This window comes from Passer montanus, unplaced genomic scaffold, assembly GCF_014805655.1.
Source record: "Passer montanus isolate IOZ18808 unplaced genomic scaffold, ASM1480565v1 scaffold10, whole genome shotgun sequence".
Classification (NCBI taxonomy): Eukaryota; Metazoa; Chordata; class Aves; order Passeriformes; family Passeridae; genus Passer; species Passer montanus.
In genome coordinates this window covers 23,596,201-23,621,117 of record NW_024356505.1, presented here as the reverse complement: position 1 = coordinate 23,621,117, position 24,917 = coordinate 23,596,201, and the positions used below count along the sequence as shown (strand labels likewise).

Here is a 24,917-nt window from a genome sequence, read left to right as displayed (position 1 = left end):
ACCACCTCGCTGCAGCAAATTGCTTGTCATGAATGTTCCTCCTGTAGCACCACCACTACCTCTGATGAACACTTTGAGATTAACTGTTGTCTTTTCCTGGTCTAAACTAAAAGGCCTGTATTTTATTTTCTGAACCCCTGATAAGAATTCCAGTACTTTGTGAGCGGCATTCTTCCTTTTATGTCTTTTTCCTCTCTTCTTATTCAAGGGAAGTATTTTCTTTTGGCATTTTCTGAATCCCAGATAGACTTATAGCCCTTCTTCAGGGCTTAGGAGGATACAGTATATGGTCTTTGACACCTGCTATTCTGAAGTGGAAAGAATTGGCCACAGAGCTCTTGTATAGTGACAGAAAAGTCTAGAACTTTTCCTTCAATTTTTCCATATACATCTCTCAAGTGGAAAAAGATCTTATACTCCTTCAAGTATTGTTTGAGTATGTTGAGTGGTTTGGCATTTTTTAATGCCTTCTCTCATGGAAGATAAAGTGCTGCAGAGCACTGGCACTTTCTGTTGGCCAGCACAAGAAAATTATGGTAAGCTGTCTGTGCAGAGCACTGCCATGGCTGCAGCAACCAAGGGCACTGCCCCCTGCAAGCTACTGGTGTGGACAGTGTCCCTCAACACAAATGGGAGTCTTGAACTAGCCTTCGTTAGCCATCTCTGTTCAGAGCCAGACTTGTAGTCTTTAAACTGAATTTATGTCAAATAACATAAATGGTTTATGACTGACTTCACAGGTAAGTGCTGTAGGATTTGACTTGCTTTGTTACCATGGCATAATTCTCTAACAATCCCACTCCAGACAGACCCTTCACAATACCCTGCCTAGATGGAAGTACATGATATGTTGGTATTTAATAGAAACGGTAACTTCATACCTCAGCAGTCTCAGTACTTCCTCAGTGATGCCTAAGAGGAGAAAAGATCTGTGACCTTTCCATAACTGTTCAGTTCTTTCTATAATGGTAATAATGGCCTCCCATTTTAGATCTTAAGGATTCTCTTTTCCTTGGTTTGATAAATAGCTCCTAGGAAAACCTACAAAAAAAGCTGCTATTTAATTTCAAGCAATGCCCAAATTCTGTTGAGCCTTCTTCATCTTAACGAGGGCCAGCAACTGGATTTTTATATCATTCTAAATCTTTGAACCTTTTTTTACTACTGTAGTGATAATACATTTCCTGCTTTTCAACTGATACCAGTCTGTGTTAAATTTTAATTTTTGGTTCACTTCCTAGCCAATCCCTACAGGTAAAACTCTGATACCTTTAGGACACAAACTCATTTGTATGCATGGTGATACACATGGCACTTTGCTCCTTGCCCCCAAATCAAGCTGCATTCAATTAATTATTTTCTCTCTTAGTTAAGTGAGTTGTTATATGTCAGGCTCTAAACAGCATTTCAGTTCTGGCTTTGGTAGGAGGATCCCTTCACCCTTTGAAGAAGAACTTTCTCTGTGTGCTCTGGGGTACGTAGAGCGGATGTGGAGATATGATTGCAAATGAATGATTACAGCCACAGGAGGATCTGAAGTTGGATTATGCATGGTGATACACATGGCACTTTGCTCCTTGCCCCCAAATCAAGCTGCATTCAATTAATTATTTTCTCTCTTAGTTAAGTGAGTTGTTATATGTCAGGCTCTAAACAGCATTTCAGTTCTGGCTTTGGTAGGAGGATCCCTTCACCCTTTGAAGAAGAACTTTCTCTGTGTGCTCTGGGGTACGTAGAGTGGATGTGGAGATTGGTTGCAAATGAATCATTACAGCCACGGGAGGATCTGAAGTTGGACGTTCTAATTTCAGAGCACTGTCCAATTTGAAATGCATTCCAGTCGTGTGTGAAAGACCTGTGTGTCCAAATTATAATGATACAGTTACACAGTACATCAGTAGGATTGTGTGAAGTGTCTTTTCTCTTTCAAAATACAGTCTCCAAAGGAACCTTGCTGACACATAAAATCAAATTTCTTTTTGAACCAGCTCCTCACTGAGATGCTCTGCCTGGCATCCAGTTTCAACAATCAGTTGTGAGACTCCTGTAAAATTGAAATTGGGCAATGGATTCAGAAGTCAGCTAGAGAGATGGGAATAACTTTCAGAGATCCCATCAACCTTGTTGTCTTAGGAAGCCATTTTGGAAAAGTTGATGCCTTGAAAGCCACTGATTATAGTATTGAAAAATACACACTTTTCTCTGTAATTCAAGACTGTATTGAATAAGCTTCAGTTCTTCAGATGCAACTAAGCTATAGCAAGTTAAAAAGTTGATAAACCATCAGTGTTTCTATATTGTTTTTAGGTAAATTTTTATGAAGAAAGTTAGCATTACAATATATAATTCTTCCACTTATCACTCAGTAGTGATAGTGTAGAACCATAAAGCAGTTCATTTGCATATGCAAACAGATTTCATTTTTCAAGGCAATGGGTCTTTCAGGGTGTGGTTTTTGTAAAAATTCATAGCAAGGATTTCAGTGTGGCTTAGGCGTTATGTTCTGCTTTGGATTTGTCAAATGAAAAGTTTGGGAATGTTTTCATTCAAACTTATGAAGAATATTTTTTGCCTCTGAGGCTAAGCATGGGATCTTAAAATAACTGGTACTACTGATGGGAATAACTTTTCAAAGTAATATAAAATGACTTGTTTGTGTATCACAAGAGCCAATGAGTGAAACATGATTTTTGGGACATGTTGTTCTTACTATTGGAAATAATTATTGTAATTAACTGTTTATGAGATTCCCTTATATGGAACTTTTACTGCATGGGTTACATCAAAATACAATTCATAAGGCTGGGGTGGGGAATCCATTTTGGCACATATGGTGAAATATCAACTTGGGCAGCTGAAATATGTTTTTGTTAGATGTTTATCACATTTTCAGCTTTATTGCATGAGGGACCTATGGTATTTTTTTCCCCAGTACAAATATATGGACTAATTGAAGTTTTTTAAGATATCTGCATAGTAGAAATGAATGACATGATAATTTAAGAGGTTGTGTGGTATTTCTGTGTAAGGGAGCTTGCATTTTAACTTTTTATACTACAGCAATCTCAGTGAAAAGTTAGAATTATTCTGCAGGTAAAAGAGGTTGGGTTTTTGGTCATCTGACTCAAGAGACAGACTTTTCTAAATTTCCATCTGAAGTTACTTGCTTAAAGCATCAGTGCATCACATTTAGTGAATAAAAAATGTTAATGTGTAACAGTTTGGAGGCTTTACCATATTTGAAAGTTCCTTTAAAAGGGAGACAATTTTCAGTATGACTAAAGTATGCATTTAGTGACTTCATCTCTTAAGTTCTTCCCATGTATACATACATGAACTGAAAAACTAAGGACCTGGAAAATTAAAATACTAACAGAAATACGTATTATTTGCAATTGGACTATGAAAAAATTGTTGGCAATAGCAGCCGATTTGCTTTAAAGAAACTGTTTTGCATCACATGAAACTGTGGAAAGTACTACATGAACAAGATAATTTGTGGGTAGGCAGGACAGCACAAATGGTAATCTTTTTTCTTGGATTACATTAAGATTGTATGGAAGGAACTGCATACTTGTAAAATTATGTAGTTTATATTTGAAATTCTGTGTCTTTGCCATTGGAAGTTACTTTGGGTTATATCCTTCCATACCATTGGAAATTCTAAGAGTTCTCCCTTGTTGCTTAGGCTTTGTGAGCTGCTGATTTTTCTAATAAGAAACTACCACTAAAATATCCCATCTTCAGCGTTAAATTCTGAATATTGAAATCACTAATCATCTTGTTGTTAATAAGCTTTGTCTGCTATGGCATCATTGGTTTGAAACTGAGAAATATTTACATTGGTTTATTGTAATACACTGTGATAAGGAAATCTATTCCTGCTTAGTATGTTTTATATTCCAGATTATGTAAGAGTTGGTCAAATATTACAAGATTTCATAGTGTGTGTATGTGCCTTATATAATAAGTGTTACCTATTATGACAGGTTATGTGCTCAACAACTGCACAACTTCATACTTTATTTGGCATCCTGAAACCAACTTTGTTGAGCTAATTTAGTCTTCTTGTCTGAATGTACTTTAAAGCATTTTAGAACATGTTAAACGTGAAGATACACTGTTAGAATATTGGTTTTCTTTAAATGTTCTAGTTATTGTTCATTTATAAAATCAGTGGAAAATTTTTCATTTAACAGTGGATTTGTTTCTATTAAGTCATATTTATGGATCCTTAAAATTACATTATCGTGATACTGAATTAATATAAAAATCTAGCATTTATATTTCCAGTACATGAAGCAAGCAGTTTTCAAGTTGTTCTGATCAGGAGAGATGAGCAGGACAAAGGGACTCCTCCCAAATTAGTTTCTCCTGTGCACTTTCCCACTTGGAGTTCTTGAATACAAATGATTGGAATTGTAGTTTCCAATTAGCTTTTGTGCCACAACATCTGCACAAAAAGACTTGCATATAATCAGCCTAGAAGTTTGTGGAATAATCTTTAGCATACTTCTTGATTGTTTTATGTCACTATCAGCAAAATTGCCAAGTTACTTTAATTTTTCTTCTGTTGTATTGAAGTTTTTATTAACTTAGGTTCCAACTGGGTGTAGTATGGCTAAATATTTTCTTAGTAATTTGTATCTGACCTAAGAATGTTTTATGTTTTCTTTGTGGGTTTTTTTTTAACTCCATAGGACATGGCCCTCGTTGCTCCTGAAGCACCTTCAGAACAAGCAAGAAGAGTTTTCCAGACATATGACCCTGAGGGTAAGGGCTGTACTTGGTGCTGAAATAAGATTTTTTAATAGAAGTGTACTCATTAAGAGAGGAATGAAATACCTGGTCCTTAAGAAATGTCCTGTACAGGAGTCAATCTACAAGTGACATTGAGCACCCTAGTCTACTGGAAGGTCACCCTGCCCACAGCAGGCAGGTTGGAACTAGGTGATCTTTAAGGACCCTTCTAACTGAAAACATTCCATAATTCTATGAAGAAATTATCTGAGAATTCTGCAGTAAGAGAATTTGTGCAATAGGAAGTAGAGTTTTTTAAAGGAGACATTTTTTAACCTTGTTATGTTCTTAGTAGTTAACATAAAGCTTGAATAAAATTTATTTCTCCTATATTAAATTTTCATAAAACAGCTGCTCTGATACGATTCATTCTTCATGAGATTTTGTTCTTGAATGTATGTAGCATACAAGGAAAATTTTCTTATGTTTTGGAAAACAGAGGATGTCTAGCATTCAGGTACTATTTTAACTAACCCAAAGGGAAAAACGGTGCAATTATTATCCCAAGGTACGTCGTGGAGAACTCTGTACAAAGATTGAATTCTTGGCAAGCTTCTAAGTGTATGGATGATAAATCCAGTTTCTGTATTGCACTTTTTTTTTAAGTGCCAGAAAAGCATTTGAAAACTCCTTTCTTTCTGGAGCCCAAATATTTACCTGCAAATTTTACATATAAAAATATGTTGTATTTGTAAGTGAAATTTGTTCTGGAAAGTGTTTTGTTTCTTTTCCTCACAAGAAACTTTGCTACTTCTTCAGATAATGGGTTTATACCTGACACACTGCTAGAAGATGTAATGAAGGCTCTGGACCTTGTTTCAGATCCTGAATAGTAAGTATAATAAAATTTAAATACTGCAGAATACTGGTTTTTTCCTAGTTTGGATTTTTTTCATTCTGGGCACAGGGTGTTATTTTCAAACGTTAAGCTTTAAATTTAAGGGGAGGAATTAAAATTAAGATGTCTCTAACTTTGGTAGTAATAATTAGAAGCAAAAAAACCCCCTCAAACCTCCTGCATTACTATATATTCAGGAGATGGTCAGGATTATATTTTTATATATTAATGTAGGTGAAATGGTGTGTCAGAAGACCTAAACAGTCAAGGGTATTCAGAGAGAAGTCTCTATTACCACTGGATCTTTCTGCTGAATTGGAAGCTGAAACAGCTTCAGTTACAGTTTTGTTTCCACCAGCACTCAGGACCTAGTTGTGTTTATAACTGCCATTTATTTTCAGAAATAACACATTGATTCCCAGGGTTGGAGTTAAAACTCAAATGTTTTATCTCTAACATGGACAGATAAGACTAATATTAAGTGAAAGCAGTTAACTCTCCATGTCAAAACTTACCATGTTTTGTGACTAAATGCTTAACCCAGAAAGGAGAGCCAAGCCCTTGTACTTTTTCACTGCTCCAAACGTTGCTTCTGCTCTCTTGTAAACATTTGGTCTAATTTAGTTGGGTCAAAACTGGAATGACTATGGAGACTGTGAGTTTACTTACCAGAGCCATCTGAAATGTGATTGAGCCTATTTTCTGTCCTTTCAATCGTTTATAGTGTAGTTTATAATGAAGTTTACTGAGTTGTTCTCTGGAGGCTAGGAGTAAAAATTGAAATATAGAGATATCCAAAACAAAAGAAAGTACAAGACAAAAGACTCACATTCATATTACAACAATAAGGGATGCAATTTGCAAAAGACTTCTTTTTAAAGGAGGGGAAAGAAAAAAAGCCGTTGTTTAATAGGTCTGAGAAGGTGACTTTCACCTTTTTGTTCTACTGTCTCAATTTTTTATTCTACTGTCTCTGCAGAAATCCTCTTTCTTCGTTCAGTGGTTTTTCCATTTAGTTGTTTGTCTTTCAGGGCATTTTTGGCACAGCCCTATCCTATTTTATTGTGCATAGCACATAAAATATAAATTGATGGACAGAGAGCCAGTCAAAAGACCTGCTGTATTGAAAACCCATGATCAAACCATGGAATATACAGTCTCATGTCATCTCTTAAATAAACATATTGCCTATTATCTTGAGAACCTACTCTGTTTGGGTTCTAGATGTGCTGTCTTTTTAGTGTGGAACCCAAGTATAAATAATGTATTTCAAACTCCATACAGGCTTTTTTGCTTGTTTTTTGTTTGTCTGTTCTGAAGTAAAATTAAAGGCCTTACCTCCAAATGTAGTATTTAAATTTGTGATTATCTAATTCAAGGCTTAAAGTTTCTCAGAATGTATAGAGATCAGATCTGATTAGAATTTTGGAACTGTAGAGGGGGAAACTGTAGAGCAGACATCTGAATTAGCAAGGTGACTTAGCCAGTACTGAATGTGGTTGCATGTGTTTTTAGTAAAATTTTCTAGTAATTTAGTAAATGTATCTGAGAACCCACCTGTCTCTTTTGTTTTGTCTGTTTCTAAAAATCATTTGATGACCTTTAGGGCACTGATTTGAGACATCCATCAATGTAGGTTTAGCTTGCTTTTAAAAGATTTTATGCTCTCTATTTGACCAGTAGTGGAGGCTTTTGTTCCACACACTTCTCAGCAATATTGTACAAAGGCCATCACCCCAACACTTGTAACCTCTTGAGTTCAGGTGCCAAGCTTTGCACTGAGGAGACTGAAGCACAATCAGACCTGTGTTCAGTAGCTCTTCTGTGGTACCAGTAACAGTGAAAGGTGTCCATGATTTGCTGAAAGAAAAAACCTCAGTTGAAACACAGTACAATCCAAGTTTATTAAATCTACCCTCCTGCTTGACTGATAGAATTTTGTACAGTGGCCATGTTTAAAAACTTACATGGTGCTGCATTTTTAAATAGTTCTTGTATTTCTTTTCTGAGTGTATATACTTTGCTTTAATTTCATTACATAATCTTAAGTTCATTTTTAAAATTATCTCTAATGGTTCTGTTTGCAAACACAATGTTTTTGCAATTCTGCTGCAAGATAGAATTTTGTACAGTGGCCATGTTTAAAAACTTACATGGTGCTGTATTTTTAAATAGTATTTGTATTTCTTTTCTGAGTATATATCTTGCTTTAATTTCATTACATAATTTTAAGTTCATTTTTAAATTATCTCTATTGGTTCTGTTTGCAAGCACAATGTTTTTGCAATTCTGCTGCAGCATTTCAAGAATTTGGGCAGGTTTCAAACAGCCAGTGACATAGCCAATTTTTTTTACTTTGAGAGCAGTGAGAATGAGGAATAGAGGGATTGAAGTCCAGTATCTTGCAAGTTCTCAGTCGTGGTTTCACTTGAGTAGTGATTTTTTAAAAAAATAATAAATTAGCATAGTTTATAGGATACCACATTCAGTGTTACAAATTTTAAAATTCTTATCCCAAGGACCTTAATGGAGCCATTCTCTTCAGATTTGCATAATACATCCTCTGTGCATTGAGGGAGAAACCAAAAGAATTCAAATAACTTACTACTAGTTCTATGTTAAGACCAAGAAAGGAAGTTGCTTAAAGGTGAAGAAACATAAGTGGTAGCCAAAAGGACAAAATGTTTCTATGCAACAATCAAAAAGACCTTGGGAACTACACCTTCTGCTCACAGCCCCCAACAAAAGAGACCTGGGGGTGGTTAAAGGCCTAAGTAATAAAAGAGACATCTATGAGAAACTGAGAGTGTGTCTTCTTAAAGAAAAATGTAGCTGTGTACATTAAAAAATTGGAAGAATCTGGATTTGTGGGATGTTAAATGTAAATACAATATAAAGCAGAGTTAAAATCTGTAGACTAATAAGTAAAGTTATAAAACAAATCTAATAATATTCTTCTGAGCCCATCAGCGCCAAGGGACCTGCAAGAGCTTTGTAGTTCTGATAGATGATTCCCAATGTTCTAAAAGTATTCAAAGTCGATTAGAAAAGTGCAGTGAGTTCTTCATATTCACCAGAGAGTGTGGTAGGGAGCAGTTCTCCTCATCACTGGAGAAGATTACAGAGTGGTTCCACACTTAAGCGTTTTGATGGGTGGTCAGAGTAAGTAACATTCTGAAGTGTCAAAATAAGTAAAAAAATTGCAAAATCCTGAAGAAACGTCAGAATGACATTGCTGAACTCTTTTAGGTTACCTGCCACTGTGAGCTGCACTGGTACCAAACAGTATAGGAATGAGAAAGGTGACAAATGAACAATAGGACTTAGAAAAGGATTTGAAGGCCAGTCTAGAGAAAATTCACATATAAATGTATCATGTGTAAACATGGAATAGGAAGGAACATTTTTTGTAGATATGAATTGATCAAGGAATAAAAATGTCATTTTTTCTTAATAGAGGGAGATAATTAGAGGAATTTTACATGATTTTGTATTAAGTCTGTGAATTTTGTTATTTTACCAGCAAGGATTTGACAGTAGGGATTTGTATGATTGTTGCTGATACAAGTGTGTTTGAGATGTTAAAAAAAAGGATGTGTAAGAGCAGCAGAAGTTACTAGAAGATACAGGAACAGAGAAGTATAAATAAAGTAAATGTAGATTGGTTGCTCAGGGGATTAAGCAATGCTGATTTCACACAGATATTATGGGTCTGTGAACTAGATATTACTAGTCAGGAAACAGATCTTGAGATTTAAACTCATAGTGATAGCCAGACTTATGGAGTGGGATTCAAAGGCGTTATGTCATTGTATAAATGCCTGATGTTTCACTCCATCTTGGAAAAAGAATATTATAGAAAGCTATCAACAAGGCTAATTAAAGCTACAGAATGCCATTAGTGCAAGGAAAAGCTAGGTTAGAACTGTTTGACCTGTAAAAGATACACAACCATTGACACAGTAAATAGGGAATTACTATTAATTGCTTCACACTGTACGAAAATGAGGGGTCATCAAACTGAATCAGGTGACAGGTTCAAAACATAGAAGACACTTATTTCCAGAATCCATAGTTTAATTTGTATTTTTTGAGTGGAGTTTATTAAGAGCCAGAAATATAGATGGATTCAAAGCCAATTAGGCGCATGCATGGAAAGAAAAATACATATCTTTGTGTTTTAGATACTGCCTGTCACTGAAGATGTCTTTGAGCAGCAGACTGCTGGAAATGGGGAGGGTAAACTAAGGATGTGTGTTTGCCCTGTTGTCCCCTATCATAAACCTCCACTCTGACCAGTGTCAGGAACAGGACACTGGGCAAGGCACTCTGGTTTGCCCCAGTGAGGACATTCTTGTGTACGGTACAGCTTGGAACTCAAGCAGAGGGCTAGATGCAAGTAGATACAATCTGCTGCCTGTAGAAATATATTGCTTAAATAGATGTATAGTCTTAAAATTGACCTTCATTTGCAGTGACCTGAAATTAGACTGTAGTCATGCAGTAAGGCTTCCAGATTAGTATTGTTAGTATTTCCATTGTTTGTTGGTTCTGGCTTCTTTGATACCGAGTACGTGATGCAAATAAGAAATGTATCTGTTACATTTAATTTTATTTCAGTGTACTTAGCAAATTTTGGAAGGTATTCAAATCTCTGTTTAAAAACAGGTTGTTTGGCAGTCACAGAGCTATATTTGAAAGGTGGCTGGTTTTTGTATCTTTAAAGAATGCTTACAAGACAGCAAAATGCCTTTTGGGCTGTAAACCTGGTTTTAGATTATATGGGTTTCAAATTATTTTACCAAATATGGTGGTCCTTGAGAATTATCACTTATTTAATTTAAAATAACAGATTACTTTTACTTAAAAATAACCATGTTTTGGCAACTTGCATGCCATTCTGGTGCAGTTGTCACTTATGATTAAAAATAGAATAGTATTGCTATACTTGGCAGTCAGTACTGTGGTAGCATAGCATAACTTAGTCATGCAAGAATAAAAGTGTCTTACTCATACTTTTATATTCAATGTTTTTGTCTTAGTGTAAACCTCATGAAGACCAAATTAGACCCAGAAGGACTGGGCATCATACTACTGGGTCCCTTTCTGCAAGAATTCTTCCCTGAGCAGGTAATCAATGTAGCTTCATTGCTGCAGAGCATTTCTATTCTGTTTGGCTTTGAGAATCATTAAAAACTTTCATTAATATCACAAGAGTAAATTTTAATAAGTATTGTGTTCATTCAACTCAGCTAATTAGCAGATAACTTCTGTATTCCACCACAAATGGTAGACTTCTGTTTTCTGTAACACATCCATGATTTTGTCAGCTCTACACTGGAAGGAAACTCCATTGTTCTAAATTTAACTTCAGGAAATATATAAGCATTTTGCATATGACATTGAATTGTTTCCTTACTCAGAAAGTTCATCTGAGTTTGGTTTTTCTGAGAATAAATTACCATACTGGTTTTATCAATATTAAAAATGTTGCTTGCAAATGGAAAAAGGTTATAAACACATTTAAAACTATTTTTATGTACATTTCTTGATAATGCAAAATTTTTGACAGTTTAACAAAAAAGTCATTATGGACTTAGATTTAACATATGTGGAAGTTAGGGTATTGGAAAGTTATTTTCAGACACTCAGTCTGTTCCATATATTCTTTAAGACTGCACCACTACTGAGAGGCAGGTGTTAACCTAGCACTGCTGTCCTCTCTCCTCTTTGCCTTGGATCACATTTTCCTACTCTCACACTGCCTTCCTGCCCCCAGGAGCCTCTTTAAACAGATTTGTGGTAAACCAGAACAGGGAGCTGGCCTGGATCAGAGCTCTGTTTGCAGATGTGTGGGGGCTTGTTCCATGGCCATGCACATGCTTGTATTGGCAAAAAAGAGCAGGTTTTCCTGGAGTGGAAGAATAGGCTGGTGGAAGAAGAAGGGCTGAGAGGTGTACTTCTTTAAAGACTTTTTAGCTTAATCTGTCACTGAAAGTATTTAGCTTAATTTTTCAATCAAGGAAATGTGAAGCTGATGGGTTTAAGTGCCTTCAGCAAGATCCTTTTTGTTAGGATTGTGCAGCACCGGGTATAACATTCTGTACTATGAAACATCCTGGTCAGTCAGAAGACACTAGAATTGCACTGCCAAAGATGGTAGGGATTGAATATATCATATCATTCAGAGGCTTTCATCATCTGGAGGAAGGAGAAGGAGGAACTAGTGCTCATTTTCTCTGGCCTTTTAGAATTACATCTGCTTTATATTTTTGCCAACTGTTTCTTCTTCCTTTCATTTGTTTATACAGAAGTGGAAATACATGTACAATTGAATAGTATTTGTTTCTTACAATTATATTACATTTGCAAATCTGGAAGATTCCACTGTTTCATTTTAGGCCCCAAATGCTTAGAATGAAGTTCAGAATGCCAAAGAACATCCTCCATCATTGGCTGTGCCTAAACTGTCCAGTACCATGGGCCACAGGGAAGTGGAGGAGAAAAGAGCCATTGTTTGGGACTGCTGCCTCTCGTGCCTGTCATAAGGGCATCACTGACTGAAGAGGGGTAGCTGGAGAACAAAGCACAGTGCAGTCATGAGCAGAACCCTGTCTTGGTCACCTTGGTGGGGGAACTCTGCCTCCTGTTAAAGTTGGAGCCCCTGAGTCAATGCCTGTCTGTCAAGTGCTAATTCCCTGCTACATGTGATTCCCCACCACTGTGTTTCCTGTCCTGTTAAACCTTCACTGGCTCCAGTGAAAAACATGGGAACTGTTACTGCCTTATGGGTGCTGTTTGAGCAAGCAACATGTTTTGGACTGGAACCTGCCAGCAGTATCCATTTTTTCAACCTGTCTGCACTTTGTGGATCAGGTAGCAGTAGCCCTTACCCATACTGATACCTTGCTCAGAATTCTTTCAGAAACAGAAATTCTGTAGAAATGAGATTAATATCTTTGAAAGTCTTTCTTTCAAATACTGTGAGGAAATAGCAGATACCAATCATGGTTGGAATTGCTGATGTTAATATTTGAACATCTAGCTAGGGCTTGGGAGATCCAGATTGGATTCCTTTGCTGAGAATATTCAAACCCCTATTCTTATTCTGCTAAAAAGTACTCAACTCCACCTTGAAAGCAGGAAGGTATCTCAGTTTTCCTTCTGAAAACTGTTGGTTTAGAAAAAATTATTCAAAGCTATTCAGCCTGACTCCTTACTACTTAGGGCAGTCACCTGGAGAGGGGGATTCCTGAATTCCATGCTAGCCTTTTTTTTTTTCCCCTTTTTTTTTGAAACAATTACAGCACTTTTCCCCTTCTGTGAATTCCATGCTAGCCTTTTTTTTTTTCTCCTTTTTTTTTTTGAAACAATTACAGCATTTTTCCCCTTCTGCGTGAGCATAACTTCCTCAGGGAAATGAATGTGTCCTCTTGCCTTTCCCAGGAAGGCTTAATTTTATTTCTCTCTGTGAAGCAACTTCTGTAAGCAGAGTTACCAGAGTTACTTCTTACCTTCCTTTTCACCACCCTCCCTCCACTGAATAACCTGGATGGCTGTGAGAGACCCACAGAGAGATAGAGTTTGTGAATCATTCAAGAGTAAATGAGGGTTTTTGTAATCTGATGGATGTACTGTAACCTGAGCAGATTTATTCTCATTCCAGCCTTTACTTCCATGTAAAAGGGATAAGCTTTTGTTTGGAGCCTGGTCCAGTAGATATGAAGGAGTTGATACTACACCTGATGTGTGTTTCCTGGTTCACTGAAATCCAAAACTTTCAGTCCTCTTAGGACTACAGCATTTCAACCCCTGGAATGGTAAAGATCACCAAGAGCCAGTAGCTTTGCTGTTGGACCTCAGCAGAACCAGTGTCTTCAAAATTAGTGTAGTTAGACAGGCATGGGAGTATATTAGCTTTTTAGCTCTCAGATAGAGGGCCAGAGATTGGATCTGGTCCTTAGTAAAAAACTTTGTGGTGTCCAAACCATCATAAATAATATGCATGTGACTACTGCATAACGTGTCTGACATGAAAAATTAGGATGGCTTCTTCATGGTCAGTGCTAAAGTTGTACTTCTGATCATCCACATGAACACAGAAATTCATGGCTTGCTCTTGGGGACATTACTCATTAATTTACTAACATCTGTGTTTTTATTTCTGATAAGAAAGGTAAAATGAAGATTTGAAGAAATGGCACTTTTTAACAGTTTTCTCAAGTCTTACTGATTGGATGTATCTGTCTAGTTGTAAAGAGAAGAGAATCAAGGCACAATGGATGCCACATGAAATTAACTGTCTTCTTTCTATTAGGACTCCAGGGTTTCAGAGTCATTCACTGTTTACCATTACAATGGACTGAAGCAATCTAATTATAATGAAAAGGTAAGATTTGCAATTACGCCCTAATAACAGTCACAAACAAAACTGAATATAATTGAAGGCAAAATACTCTAACTTGAAACAGACTTTTTACAAAGCTATTATTTTGATAATTTTCTTCCAAAATTACATATTTGGAATTGGAAACTTCTTTGTGCTCCTAATTGTATTTGAGCTACTATAGTGGATTGCTTGGCCAAACCAGGTCTCTGAAACTTTGTGTTTTGAAAAGAGCACTTCTCACACCTACCTGTCATAAGTGGGGGTCTGAACTGCTATGGACAGTGGAGGTGTAACACACACAAAGTGCAACTTCTAGAAGTAACTCTACATCTAAATTAGGTTGTTTAGAATTTTTTGTGATTTTTTTTTTTAGTAGTACATGCTCACATGAAAAAATTAGGGGGTTTTTTTGGAGCCATTTACTGAGGAAACATAAATGACCTGTTTTCAGCGTTCTTGAGAAAAGGGGTATACCAGATATGATATGACTGCTTTTGAGTTCCAGAAGGAGAATTTAGAGTAAAAGACTGAAAGGCATTAAGAGACATAAGGAGCAAGAAAGACTTAAGTAAGACTTCTTCCAGAAAATATACCTACTCAGTCTTTGGAATAGCTTGTAGTTAAGTCCTTAAAATTACCCCTGTGAAATCTCCAGTGGTTCCATACCCCAAAATGTAAGCAGAAGCATTCAAAGATCAGCGTTTTTCAATTTCATAAATTATATTTTATTAAAAAAGGAAGTATGTAAAACTTCACAGATGTGATGTGTATTATTACAAATCCTCTCTGGCCTGGTGAAATACTCACCTCATCTTCCAGTTCTTGAGCAGGCTGACTGAGTTGGGTTTGCTTTGACAGGTCATGTACGTGGAAGGCACAGCAGTTGTGATGGGCTTTGAGGAGCCCATGCTGCAGACGGACGACACTCCGGTGAAGCGCTGCTTGCAGACCAAGTGGCCGTACATAGAACTGCTCTGGAGCACGGACCGCTCCCCTTCCCTGAACTGACGCCGGCCGCGAGCAGCACCCGGCCTTCGGATCCCCCGCGGGAGCCGGAGCCGCGGCTCCGGGAGTGCCACGCTTTGACTGTGCGGAGTTATACACTGGCATCACTGAGGAATTGTAAATAATGATTACAAACACTTTTTCAGTGTTAATTGGAATATTTAATTTTTTAATCAGATTGATTTCTATTATAATAGTTTGTCTTTTTTGGCCACTGTAGTACTGTTAATGTGAGTTATCCTTAAAAAAAAAAAGCCTACTTATAAAGTCTTACCGTTATTTTGCCATCTCATAAAGATTTGAAAAATTCTGATATTGCAGAATCTGCATATTAGATGTCAGATCTTTAAACATAAAACATATTCAACTTTCTCAGAATCATATAGGCATGTTTTATTATTTAAATTATATTAGCTTACATTACAGTACCATAATGTGTGGACTAGACTGGCCTTTGCACTGGATATGTTTTAATGAATTTAAATTTTTTGCAGTTCTTCCTAAAATCTAATTTTACCTAAAGAGCTTGCACAATGTGACATAAATAAGATACATTTTTAGGAATAAGTATAATTCTTAAATACTCTTTCTTGGCAGTTGTATATTACTGTGGCTTAGTTATTGGGCATGTTAAAAGTGAACAGAAAATCTGAGGAAAAAATAAATATATTAATATTTATTTGAATTTGTATAAATGAAATGTAAAAACAGCAGAATTTCTTGTTCTATAATCTCTAAACTATTCAAAACTTACAATATTGCCAAATACCTCTTCTTAATTTGTCCAAACAGCAGTGTAAGCCAGCATTACTGTATGTGTTAAGTGCATGAGAACATCTGTTATTACATTATTATATTCCTTTATTTATTATCAACTTCTTAGCCCTAAAATAAAATCTTTTCCTTGAATCATATATTATTAAAAGTTTGGTTTACTTGGACTTCTTTGCTGCTTCTCTGAGATGATGAAAAGGAACCACAGGTTTAGAAATGTCAACTTTCCAGTTGAATGCATCTTGGGGGAGAAAAAGCCCACACCAAAAGGTAATCTCCTAACTTCTGGAATTACCATGATCATTCCTTATTGCAGACTCTCAGCACAGTATCTTGGTATTAAGAGGGTATTTTTCTTGGAATTTTTTTTTCAGAAAAATAAATCTTTTGCAGATAACAATGATTTGCAAAGATTCCTTAATTGGACTTTATTTTGAATGCAAGTACTCTGTCTTACAGTGTGGGCTTGACATTAAAAACTTGTGCAACAGTGGTATTGCTGCTGAAAAATATAGATAAAGAGAATCTGCTTGTCAAGTATGGAATTTTACTTTTCAAAAAATGCTCAAGTTTTATAGATATTTGTTTTAGCTGGTTTTGCACACTTAAGATAAATGTCTTTAGACTTCCACTGACACCTTGGAAGGGGGAAATTCACTTTTCTTGCTCTTTCTCTTGAATTTTGGTGTCTATCCTTGGCTTGTACTAGAGTATCTCACACCAAATTTTGCACTGAGTCATAGCTTGAATCTGTTAGAATATGCATCTTTTTTTTAGCCCACTCTCATAAAATTTATGTTCTATCTCCCAGAAAAAAAAAAATTAGAAGCCCAGCTGATGTGAGATCTGTTTTTAAGCATTAGTCTGGATTAAAACTTCTGCTGTAGTCTAGAGACATTTAGCTGATGATGGTGTGATTTAAGAGCCCTCATTCCTGTATCGTTTTTACTTCATATTGCCTAGCTGTTAGAGGCCTGGATTCTGGTTTACTTCACTTATTTTTGGATACAGAGGCTGACTAGCAGTGCTTTATGGCATTCAGGCAGCTCATCTGAGAGCCTCAGCCAAGTGAACCTTTCTGGCCTTTCTTCCGTGATGAGAAATGGGAGAGATTCTGCCTTTATGGAAATTCACTTTTTGTCCCCTAAAAGAATGTGGTTATTTAGATGGCAGACTTAAAACATGCAGGACATTAATGTTTGCTACATTTGATTTGCTTTCACAGAAAAATATCTAGAAACCTATACACAGGCTGTTCTGCTCTAAGTGCTGCCTATGTGTGTGTGTATATTGCAGTTTGCAAACTGAGGCCTAGTCAATGAAATCAGAGCACTCCATGGAATTAAATGCATGCTGTAAGTAACCAGAGCAAATTGGTAATGCTAACTGTAAGCAAGTGTGTGAGCTAAATATGTAAGTAAATGACATTTTGATTAATACTCTAGGGGGTTTTATGTATTGCAGAGTCATTCAGTTTTAATTGCCAAGGAAAGGTTGTCTCTCTTCTGGGAGACAGCTACTATTCTAGCTGAAAACATGGTGCAGTTAGCAGGATGTTGGACAGTTGGTCTGGAAAACTGGCCTTTCCTTCCCATGTCTCAAAACCCTTTGAGACAGAAGATATATGTTGGTGTCTTTTTGCTCTAAATTAACTTTGATAGAAAAGAGGTGATGGGGGGCGAAGGGTCCTGGTGTCAACTGCTGGGTAAAGGGTAAAAGAAATTATTCCCACTTCAATGTACACTGAGGTTCACAGTCAGAGAGCTCCAAATAAGTTATCAAAGTAAATAATAGAAAGACTACTTGCAGTGCTTCATATTAGCCCAGATGAGTTATATTTGAAGGCTGACAGCTACTACATATTTGCTTTGTTGAAGTCTGAACTGTTTAAAGGTAAGCAGCCAGTACAAACCCAAATGTAAATATCCTTGTTAGAATCCACACAAAGGGCCCTTTAAAACAGTTAATCACTTAAGTACATGCTGGGCATTTTGGTTTTTGGATGCTTTTGTTGAAGTTCTGTTCCTTCAGACAGTTACAATTTATGTTTATCTGGTTCATCTATATGCTTTCTCTCATGTCTTTCAGTTCTTGTGTGGATGAGTTTAGGTTAAAGAAGCCCAAGATGGGTCTTGATGGAGCAGACAGGCAGAAACAAGAACCTCCCTTAGTGCAACACACTGATTTGCTGTCCAGCTGGATGAGTGTCTGCAGTCAGGCTGTGGGCACCTACTCAGTGTGCTCCTGCTGAGCAAGGCTGCTCAGCACAAAACATCCAGCATGTTCTGGAGAGCACCTTCAGCCTCCCTGTGCTGCAGCTCTGCTCCTGGTGATAGCCTGAGGTGCAATGGGAGCACTGCATCCACAGCTTCCCCTGCAGCATCCTGTCCTTTGGGGTCTCACACACAAAGTCTCTAATTTCACCAGCATAGTAGATTGCCTCATTAGACTCATTTTACGTTGATTTTGTGAGGTTAATACCTATAACTAATGAAAAATCAGTATTTCCATGGATCTCTTGAAAATAAACTGATTTTTCTGTAGACTATATGCTTTGGTTGATAGATTGATTTAATCTGCTTTGATTCAGGTTGATTTAATCTGCTCAATCTAAAATTAGCCTTAACGCTTTTCATGTAGGAATTACTTCTGCTAAGATTTTTAACTTGGACAATGTTCACAAAGGTGAGGTTCAAAGAGGGATGCTGAACATCTCTTGTCAGCATTCATCCTGGATTCAAACTCACTCTCTTTGTAATGCATGGTCACATTCTCATTTTATCCTCTTGCGACACAATAATCAATACAAAATACTGTCTATGTAGTTACTCCAGCTACAGCTCAGGAAAAGGCTTCTGGCCTACAGAAACAAAACTAGGAAACAGTTGAAAGGTAAGTTTTCTGTGGGAGTTGGACATTTCAGCTTCTGTACTGCCATATTTTGAAAAGATTTAACAGTAAAATTATCACTTATTTTGATAAGATTTATACTAAAAGTCCATGCAATTCTTTGAAATACTTGTTCCTCTGCCAGCATGTTCATTACTAAAAAACAGCATAAATAACATTAAAGCTCTGATAATGGAGCCTCCTACAAAAAATTAATATTTAAGTTTCATCTCAGCAAATCTTTCCATAGAAGATTAGACTCATCTATTTTTAAGATTAGGGTAGATAATGATTGGCTAAATGTTCTTATGAAAGCTCTCTGTCCTGGCTCCAGGTGTGGTTCTAGAGCCTTTTAAGACTTTTTAGTTAGATTCAAAGGAGTTAATGTAATTAATGTATCAGACCACATGTACGCTAATGTACAAGCTTCAGTCTACCAACAAACGGGGGAGCTGCTTACCTCTGATGCAGTGCAGATCAGTGTGCACTCCAGACATTATGAAAGTCCAAGGAAAGCAAGAGGTGAAATAAGCTTCTAGTGATCAGAACAGGTCCAGCTTGTTTAGGGAAACTGCAAATTCTTAGAAACATAAATTGTTTATCTCTTTGAATTGATTTGGAATATCCTGCATGCATATATCTCTACTTTATAAAGAGGGAAAGGAAAAGGGTAAGGGGAGGGGGACACTGTTGTAGGTTAACACTTTGGGGGTAAAAGGATCTTGAGAGTTCCTTCTTTTCATGCTGTCCTGCCTTCCTATAGGTTTTAGCATTGATAGCCATTTGAAATACTTCTTTGCTTTTTAAAATTCGGCTTACAAATACCAGGTTAGGTGGCATGTGTCTCTAACTGTAAGGCAGGTACAAGGGGAGCACATGAGAGCTGCCTGTGTTCTTGCTTATGCCTCTTCAGCTTGATTTGTGTGAACACTCTCCAGCTGTGCTAATTACTGAATTTTAACTGCTTTGAATGGATCACTAAAAGTGGCTACAGCACCAGAATGTGCTGCCTTCTCGCTTCTGGGTGCCAGTGCTCTGGACTGCAGTCTGAGCAGTTCTCCGAGCACCAGAAACTGCATTTGTGACACTCAGCCTTGGAACTGACTGCTGTGCTAAAAAGGAGCATTATCATCATCGTCATTATTTAGCGTAAGGCAACACAAGTTCTGAATGCATTCAATTGCCTCAAAACTGCATGACTTTTAGGAGGAGGTGTTGATCCTATAGTCATTTAGAAGTACCTCACTTCTGAATTTATTAGTACTGCTTAGATCTGTAAGAGATACTTGTACAATGTAAAATAATACAATAGTGTGAATGGTGATGTTTCACTATTTAGGAAATAAATTTGGCATAAATACAAGGCAGGCAGAATTAAGAGATATTACAAGCCTGTGGGGACAGCTAAGGGTCACACAGCTAATGCTGGAAACAAACACATAGTTCTATTTTTGTGAAAAGGAATGTCAGTCTTATCTGAATAATCTTGCCAAGAAGCACTTAAAATAAAACAAACACAAAAATAAAGTAACCAGAACCTCACAACAAAACAAACTGCTCTCAACTGCTTTCATAGGTAGATCTAATATAGCATGTTTGTAAATGGGTTCTCTATTATTTTGATCTTTCTCTGATTCTGTTTGGACATATCTGCATTATAAATGCTGAAAACCAATTATTTTTCCTTGTTGTTACCGTCTGATTACATGGAAAATAAAATGTTTCTCCTTTTCTTCTTGCGTTGACCAGAAAAAAATATTAATAATGCTGTCCCCTCAAGATGTGGGTGTGATGCCACACTTGGCTTCGTAGGGGAAGGGAGCATCTCAGGCAGCCAGGTTTTTCTGTACATTCTTAACAAAACCAGTTAAAACTCTGTTGTGGAGCTTGCAGGGGCAGAACAGTTCTAGACGGGAGTTATACAGCCCCATCCTTTTTAATTACTTTTAACAAGAAATTACCCGAGGAGCTTTCTAAAAGCGCAGTTCCATTCTGTGCCACGTTCAGTTGGTTATTTCTGCGGGAAAAGCGGCACGGCACCTGCGCCTGCACGGAGCCGCGCTGAAGGCTCTCCTCGGCGCCGGTGCCAGCTGCCCCTTCAGCTCCTGAGAGCTCCGCATAGCCAGGCACCCACGGGGAGACCTGGAGAGCAACGGGGGAATCGCATCTTCCAACGCCTCCTCAGCTCCGTGTCCGGCTCCTTATCTTCCCCCTGCTTACAAGGGGATTTTTCGTTGCTGAGGTCCTTTGGTTTCTATTTAATAATGGCCATGCCGAGCAACCAAATAACAATCTGAGGGAGGTTTACATTTTTTCAATGCGCTTCAGTTTCCTAAAAGAGATTTTCAAGTATCACGCTCTTCAGTTCAACCCCTGGAAAATTATGGAAGTCGAGAGAAATTCAACTCGAAACCACCAGCCCACACTCCGGCATCTCCCGCCGTGAACACGACAGTCCCACGGCAGCCATCGCTAGCTGCAGGGCAGTCAGGGGGTGTCCAGCTTAGCCGGCGTTTGTCGCAGATTCCCCGGCGGAATTCCCGGCGCTGCTTTCCCGCCGGGCACCGCCGTGAGGGCAGCCCTGCCCCGGCGGCGGCCGCGCGCCGCCAGGGGGCGCCCGGGCGCGCGTCCCCCGGAGCCTCCGCGCCGCCCCCGCCCGCGCACGGCGGCAGCCGGGCCGCTCCTCTCCGCCCCGCACAGCCCCGCTCCGCTCCGCACGGCCGCCGCACCTCTCCGCCCCGCTCCGCACCGCACGGCCGCCGCACAACTGCGCTCCGCTGTGCCAGCGGGAGCCGCCGCGGAGGCGGCGAGGATGCTGCCCCTCAGCCGCGGGCGGCCCCGCCGCTGGCAGCACCCGCTGCTCCTCCTGTCAGCGCTGCTCTGGGCGCCGGCGCTGGTGGCTTTCAACCTGGACGAGGAGAAGCTGACGGTGTACAGCGGGCCCCCGGGCAGCTACTTCGGGTACTCGGTGGACTTCTACATCCCCGACCCCAGCACGTGAGTGCCGCCGCGGGGGTGGCGGGGCCGGGCCGCCCCGCGCCCGGGGAACGCTGCGGGAAGGCGGTGGGCGAACGGCGGCGTGGTGCCCGGCGGTGCCAGCGCCCATCGCCCGCCTGCCCCGATCGCCCCGGTGACCTCGCGGTGTGTTTCGCAGGGTCAGTGTCCTGGTGGGAGCTCCCAAAGCCAACACCACGCAGCCCGACATCGTGGAAGGAGGAGCGGTGTACTACTGCGCCTGGCCCGCCGCCCGCTGCCGGCAGATCCCCTTCGACAACACCAGTGAGTGCGCGGCTGTCCCGCGGCAGCGCTGTGCGTGTCGCGCCGCCGTGCCCGCGTCCCCCTCGGCTCCTCCGCCCTCCCGTGCTTGGGCTTTGATCCGAGTATCTGCCCTCGGATAGAAATCCCGCTCCTGGGAGTCTGAATGCATATGCTCTTGCAGGGAAGGGTTTAATGGTCCCCAGAGACATAACAGGACTGTGACCTCCAGGACCAGTAGTTCATCTTAATAACTGCTTTTTTTTTTCTTCTTCTCCTTCTCTGCTGAAAGGTATTTGTGGCAGATTCCTGCTTTTGAAAATATTTTTGCATGTTCAGAAGGCAAAGCCCCAAAAGCCTTGTCTCACACTTCTCTGAACCATAGAAATAACAGGATTTCTAGTGTTTGCTGTTATTTTCAGCGAGGGGATTTCTGGCTGTTCAGACGGATGAAGTGCCTCGTGTGGCATGCTTATTTAATTCTATTCAGAAAGCAAGAATTTTGTTTCAGAATACTGAAGCTGGATGCAAACCGATTTAGGCACAATGTGGATAGATTATATCCACTTCCAAAATCCCAAGACAGATGTTTCTTATTTAATTAGAGGGAACACAAGTTTTAAACAATTCAAGCTGTTTATGTTTTCTGTTGTCTCTTTATAGGTTTTGAAAATAATTTAAACCTAGTGTTTGCAGAGACTTTAAAACTGCTTCCTTTATTTAGGCAGACTTTGACAGTTTGACCATTAAGCGAAAGTTATTATTCTTTAGGTTATATTTAATCTTAATACTTGTGGTTTATTGAAATGTGAGCGCAATACAATTCTTTTTTTTTTGTTTGTTTGTTTTCTGGAAGAAGTTAAATTAGAAGAGCTCACTTAACTGTGGCACATAAGCAGTGCAGTTCTTTACTCCTCCCAACTCCAGCCACCCACATCTTATTACTGTCTCAGTGTCTAGGAATACTGATCAGGATGACTTTCCTATCATGCTGAGCATTCTTCAAAACAGAGTAAGAAGTAGTTCATGTGTGTGTATATGGCTACTGGAGCAGGTAAAACTATGTACAGCATCTGGTTATGTATATAAATGGAAATGTATATAGACACTATGCATAATTACTTTAATTGTGATATGTTCTGAGTGTACATATTAAAAAAAACCCAAACAAACAGAAAACAGGGGAAATATTAATGTATTTCCCATCTTACGGTTAGACAGTTCATGTAACAAAAGTGGAATGTATTATTTATACAAAATCATTTCAAGTTTGAATAGAAAACTTACAGACCAAATGAAAATTCCATCGCATTTTTGAAGGGGTTTTGAGAAATTTATTAAAATCTAGTGATGAAACCTAGAAGGACATCTGACTTTCCTGTGGGAAACTTGGGACAGCTCCATACTCTTTGCAGAGATGTCCTTTTGCAGATACTATGTTTTGAATAAAGGCACAAACAAACTGGGAGTAAAAATATCAATAAGACTTTGGACTGTATCACACAACTGTTCAGTATGGAATCTCCAAGGGGTGGTTCATTGAGTCTTCCTGAGCTGGTTGTGTCCTCTAGCTAGAATCCTGACTTGTAGACAGCTGGAGGTAAGCCAGAGAGCAGCCGTGGTGTAGGCAGAGATGCACTGTCCTTATGGGAGGAGTGACAGCATAGGCAGGTTTAGCAGTGCTGTCCCTGGCTCTCCAATTCCAGTCCCAAGGGCAGCAAAGGTGTCATTTGGCACAATTTAGCAATGTCCTGTAGACAAGGACCCCGGGAAGGTTTGCATGGCTTGTACCATGCCCTGTTCTTCACTGCCAGCAACAGAAAAGCCATCTCCAATCTTTAGATGACTCCTTCTGCTCATTTCTGGATGTATATTACATGTTTTTTTCCTCTCCCAAACCTGCTATTAATAGGGTCAAGTTTTCCTTCTTTTCCACTATTACCCCAAGCAGAGTACACATGAGCTCTATCCTAGGTGAAACTATTTCAAATAGTCCGTCACACAAAGTTTCTTTTGAAGAAGTCTAGCTATGTTATACCTGCTGGGATTTAGATAGTCCTTGCTAAATACATGGTGTGTTTCAATTCATGGCTCCTGTACAGGCATCTTGTACTCATTATGCCTTCTCCTACGACATCACTCAGAAATGTTGCTATTCCCATTTTTAATATTTATGCTAATAAACAGAGAGAAGTCAGTCTGGGTTGTCAAAGATCGTACAAAAAGTTGATGATGATATTGGTAACTGAATGGGGACCTCTTTCTTCTTCTTCCAGTACTTTTACCACAAGATTATTCTTTTTTCCAAAACAGAAACACTCAAAAGTTGTTAGAAGACTAGAAGTTCAGTTGTAGCAGCTTTAATATTGAAGATTAATGTTTCATGCCTTGTAGGAGACCTTTAAAAGTCTTGTAAATCTTTGAGAATGTTTTCTGAAACAAAACAGAACAACTACAGAGGCTGCTTCAGAGCTGAAAAATTTCATTTTGATGCATTTCTATGCAATGCTTCAATTTTTCAATACTTTCTTCTTGACTCTAACTAAATAATCTCTTTCTGTTAGATTAGCTAAGCAAAGAACAATAAAAAAACCAAAACTACTGAATAATTTTGAATGTTCCTAATTAAGTTCAGAAATGTAAACTGAATGGAACTGGAAAGAACTGGAAAGAAATGCAGTGTGAACCAACAAGTGGATCAAGAATTTGCTAAATTGCCATTTTGCAGCCTCAAAAGTTCAGTGGGGAGAACTTCTAAACTCTAAAAAATTTGTCAGAGTCAGGCAGACTCACATCTACTATATCCAAAGTTCAATATGTGAAATTGCTTCAGGTCACAGAAACTAGAACTTTCACTATTACATAAAAATTCAAGAGATGAACAAATCCAAGAGGCTGAAAGACAGAGGCTTAAATTACATATAAGCATTAGGACTCATGTCTTCCACTTCTGAGGACTGGATGCAC

The 24,917-nt window shown here is 38.7% G+C and overlaps 2 protein-coding genes across 3 annotated transcripts in view; both read left to right on the top strand.

Moving 5' to 3' along the window:
* Positions 1–15,957, top strand: part of MINDY3 (MINDY lysine 48 deubiquitinase 3) — a 46,529-nt gene extending 30,572 nt beyond the window's left edge. For both annotated transcript variants that reach the window (XM_039707086.1, XM_039707095.1), the window contains exons 11-15: positions 4,701–4,773; positions 5,560–5,632; positions 10,681–10,768; positions 13,956–14,027; positions 14,886–15,957. In XM_039707086.1, coding sequence (XP_039563020.1) covers positions 4,701–4,773; positions 5,560–5,632; positions 10,681–10,768; positions 13,956–14,027; positions 14,886–15,035 — 456 coding nt within the window. In that variant the 3' untranslated portion in view covers positions 15,036–15,957. The remainder of the gene's footprint in view (positions 1–4,700; positions 4,774–5,559; positions 5,633–10,680; positions 10,769–13,955; positions 14,028–14,885) is intronic.
* A 5,395-nt stretch (positions 15,958–21,352) lies between these two features.
* Positions 21,353–24,917, top strand: part of ITGA8 (integrin subunit alpha 8) — a 114,106-nt gene continuing 110,541 nt past the window's right edge. The window contains exons 1-2 of the mRNA XM_039712677.1: positions 21,353–21,692; positions 21,850–21,974. Of these exons, the coding sequence (XP_039568611.1) occupies positions 21,508–21,692; positions 21,850–21,974 (310 nt within the window). The 5' untranslated portion in view covers positions 21,353–21,507. The remainder of the gene's footprint in view (positions 21,693–21,849; positions 21,975–24,917) is intronic.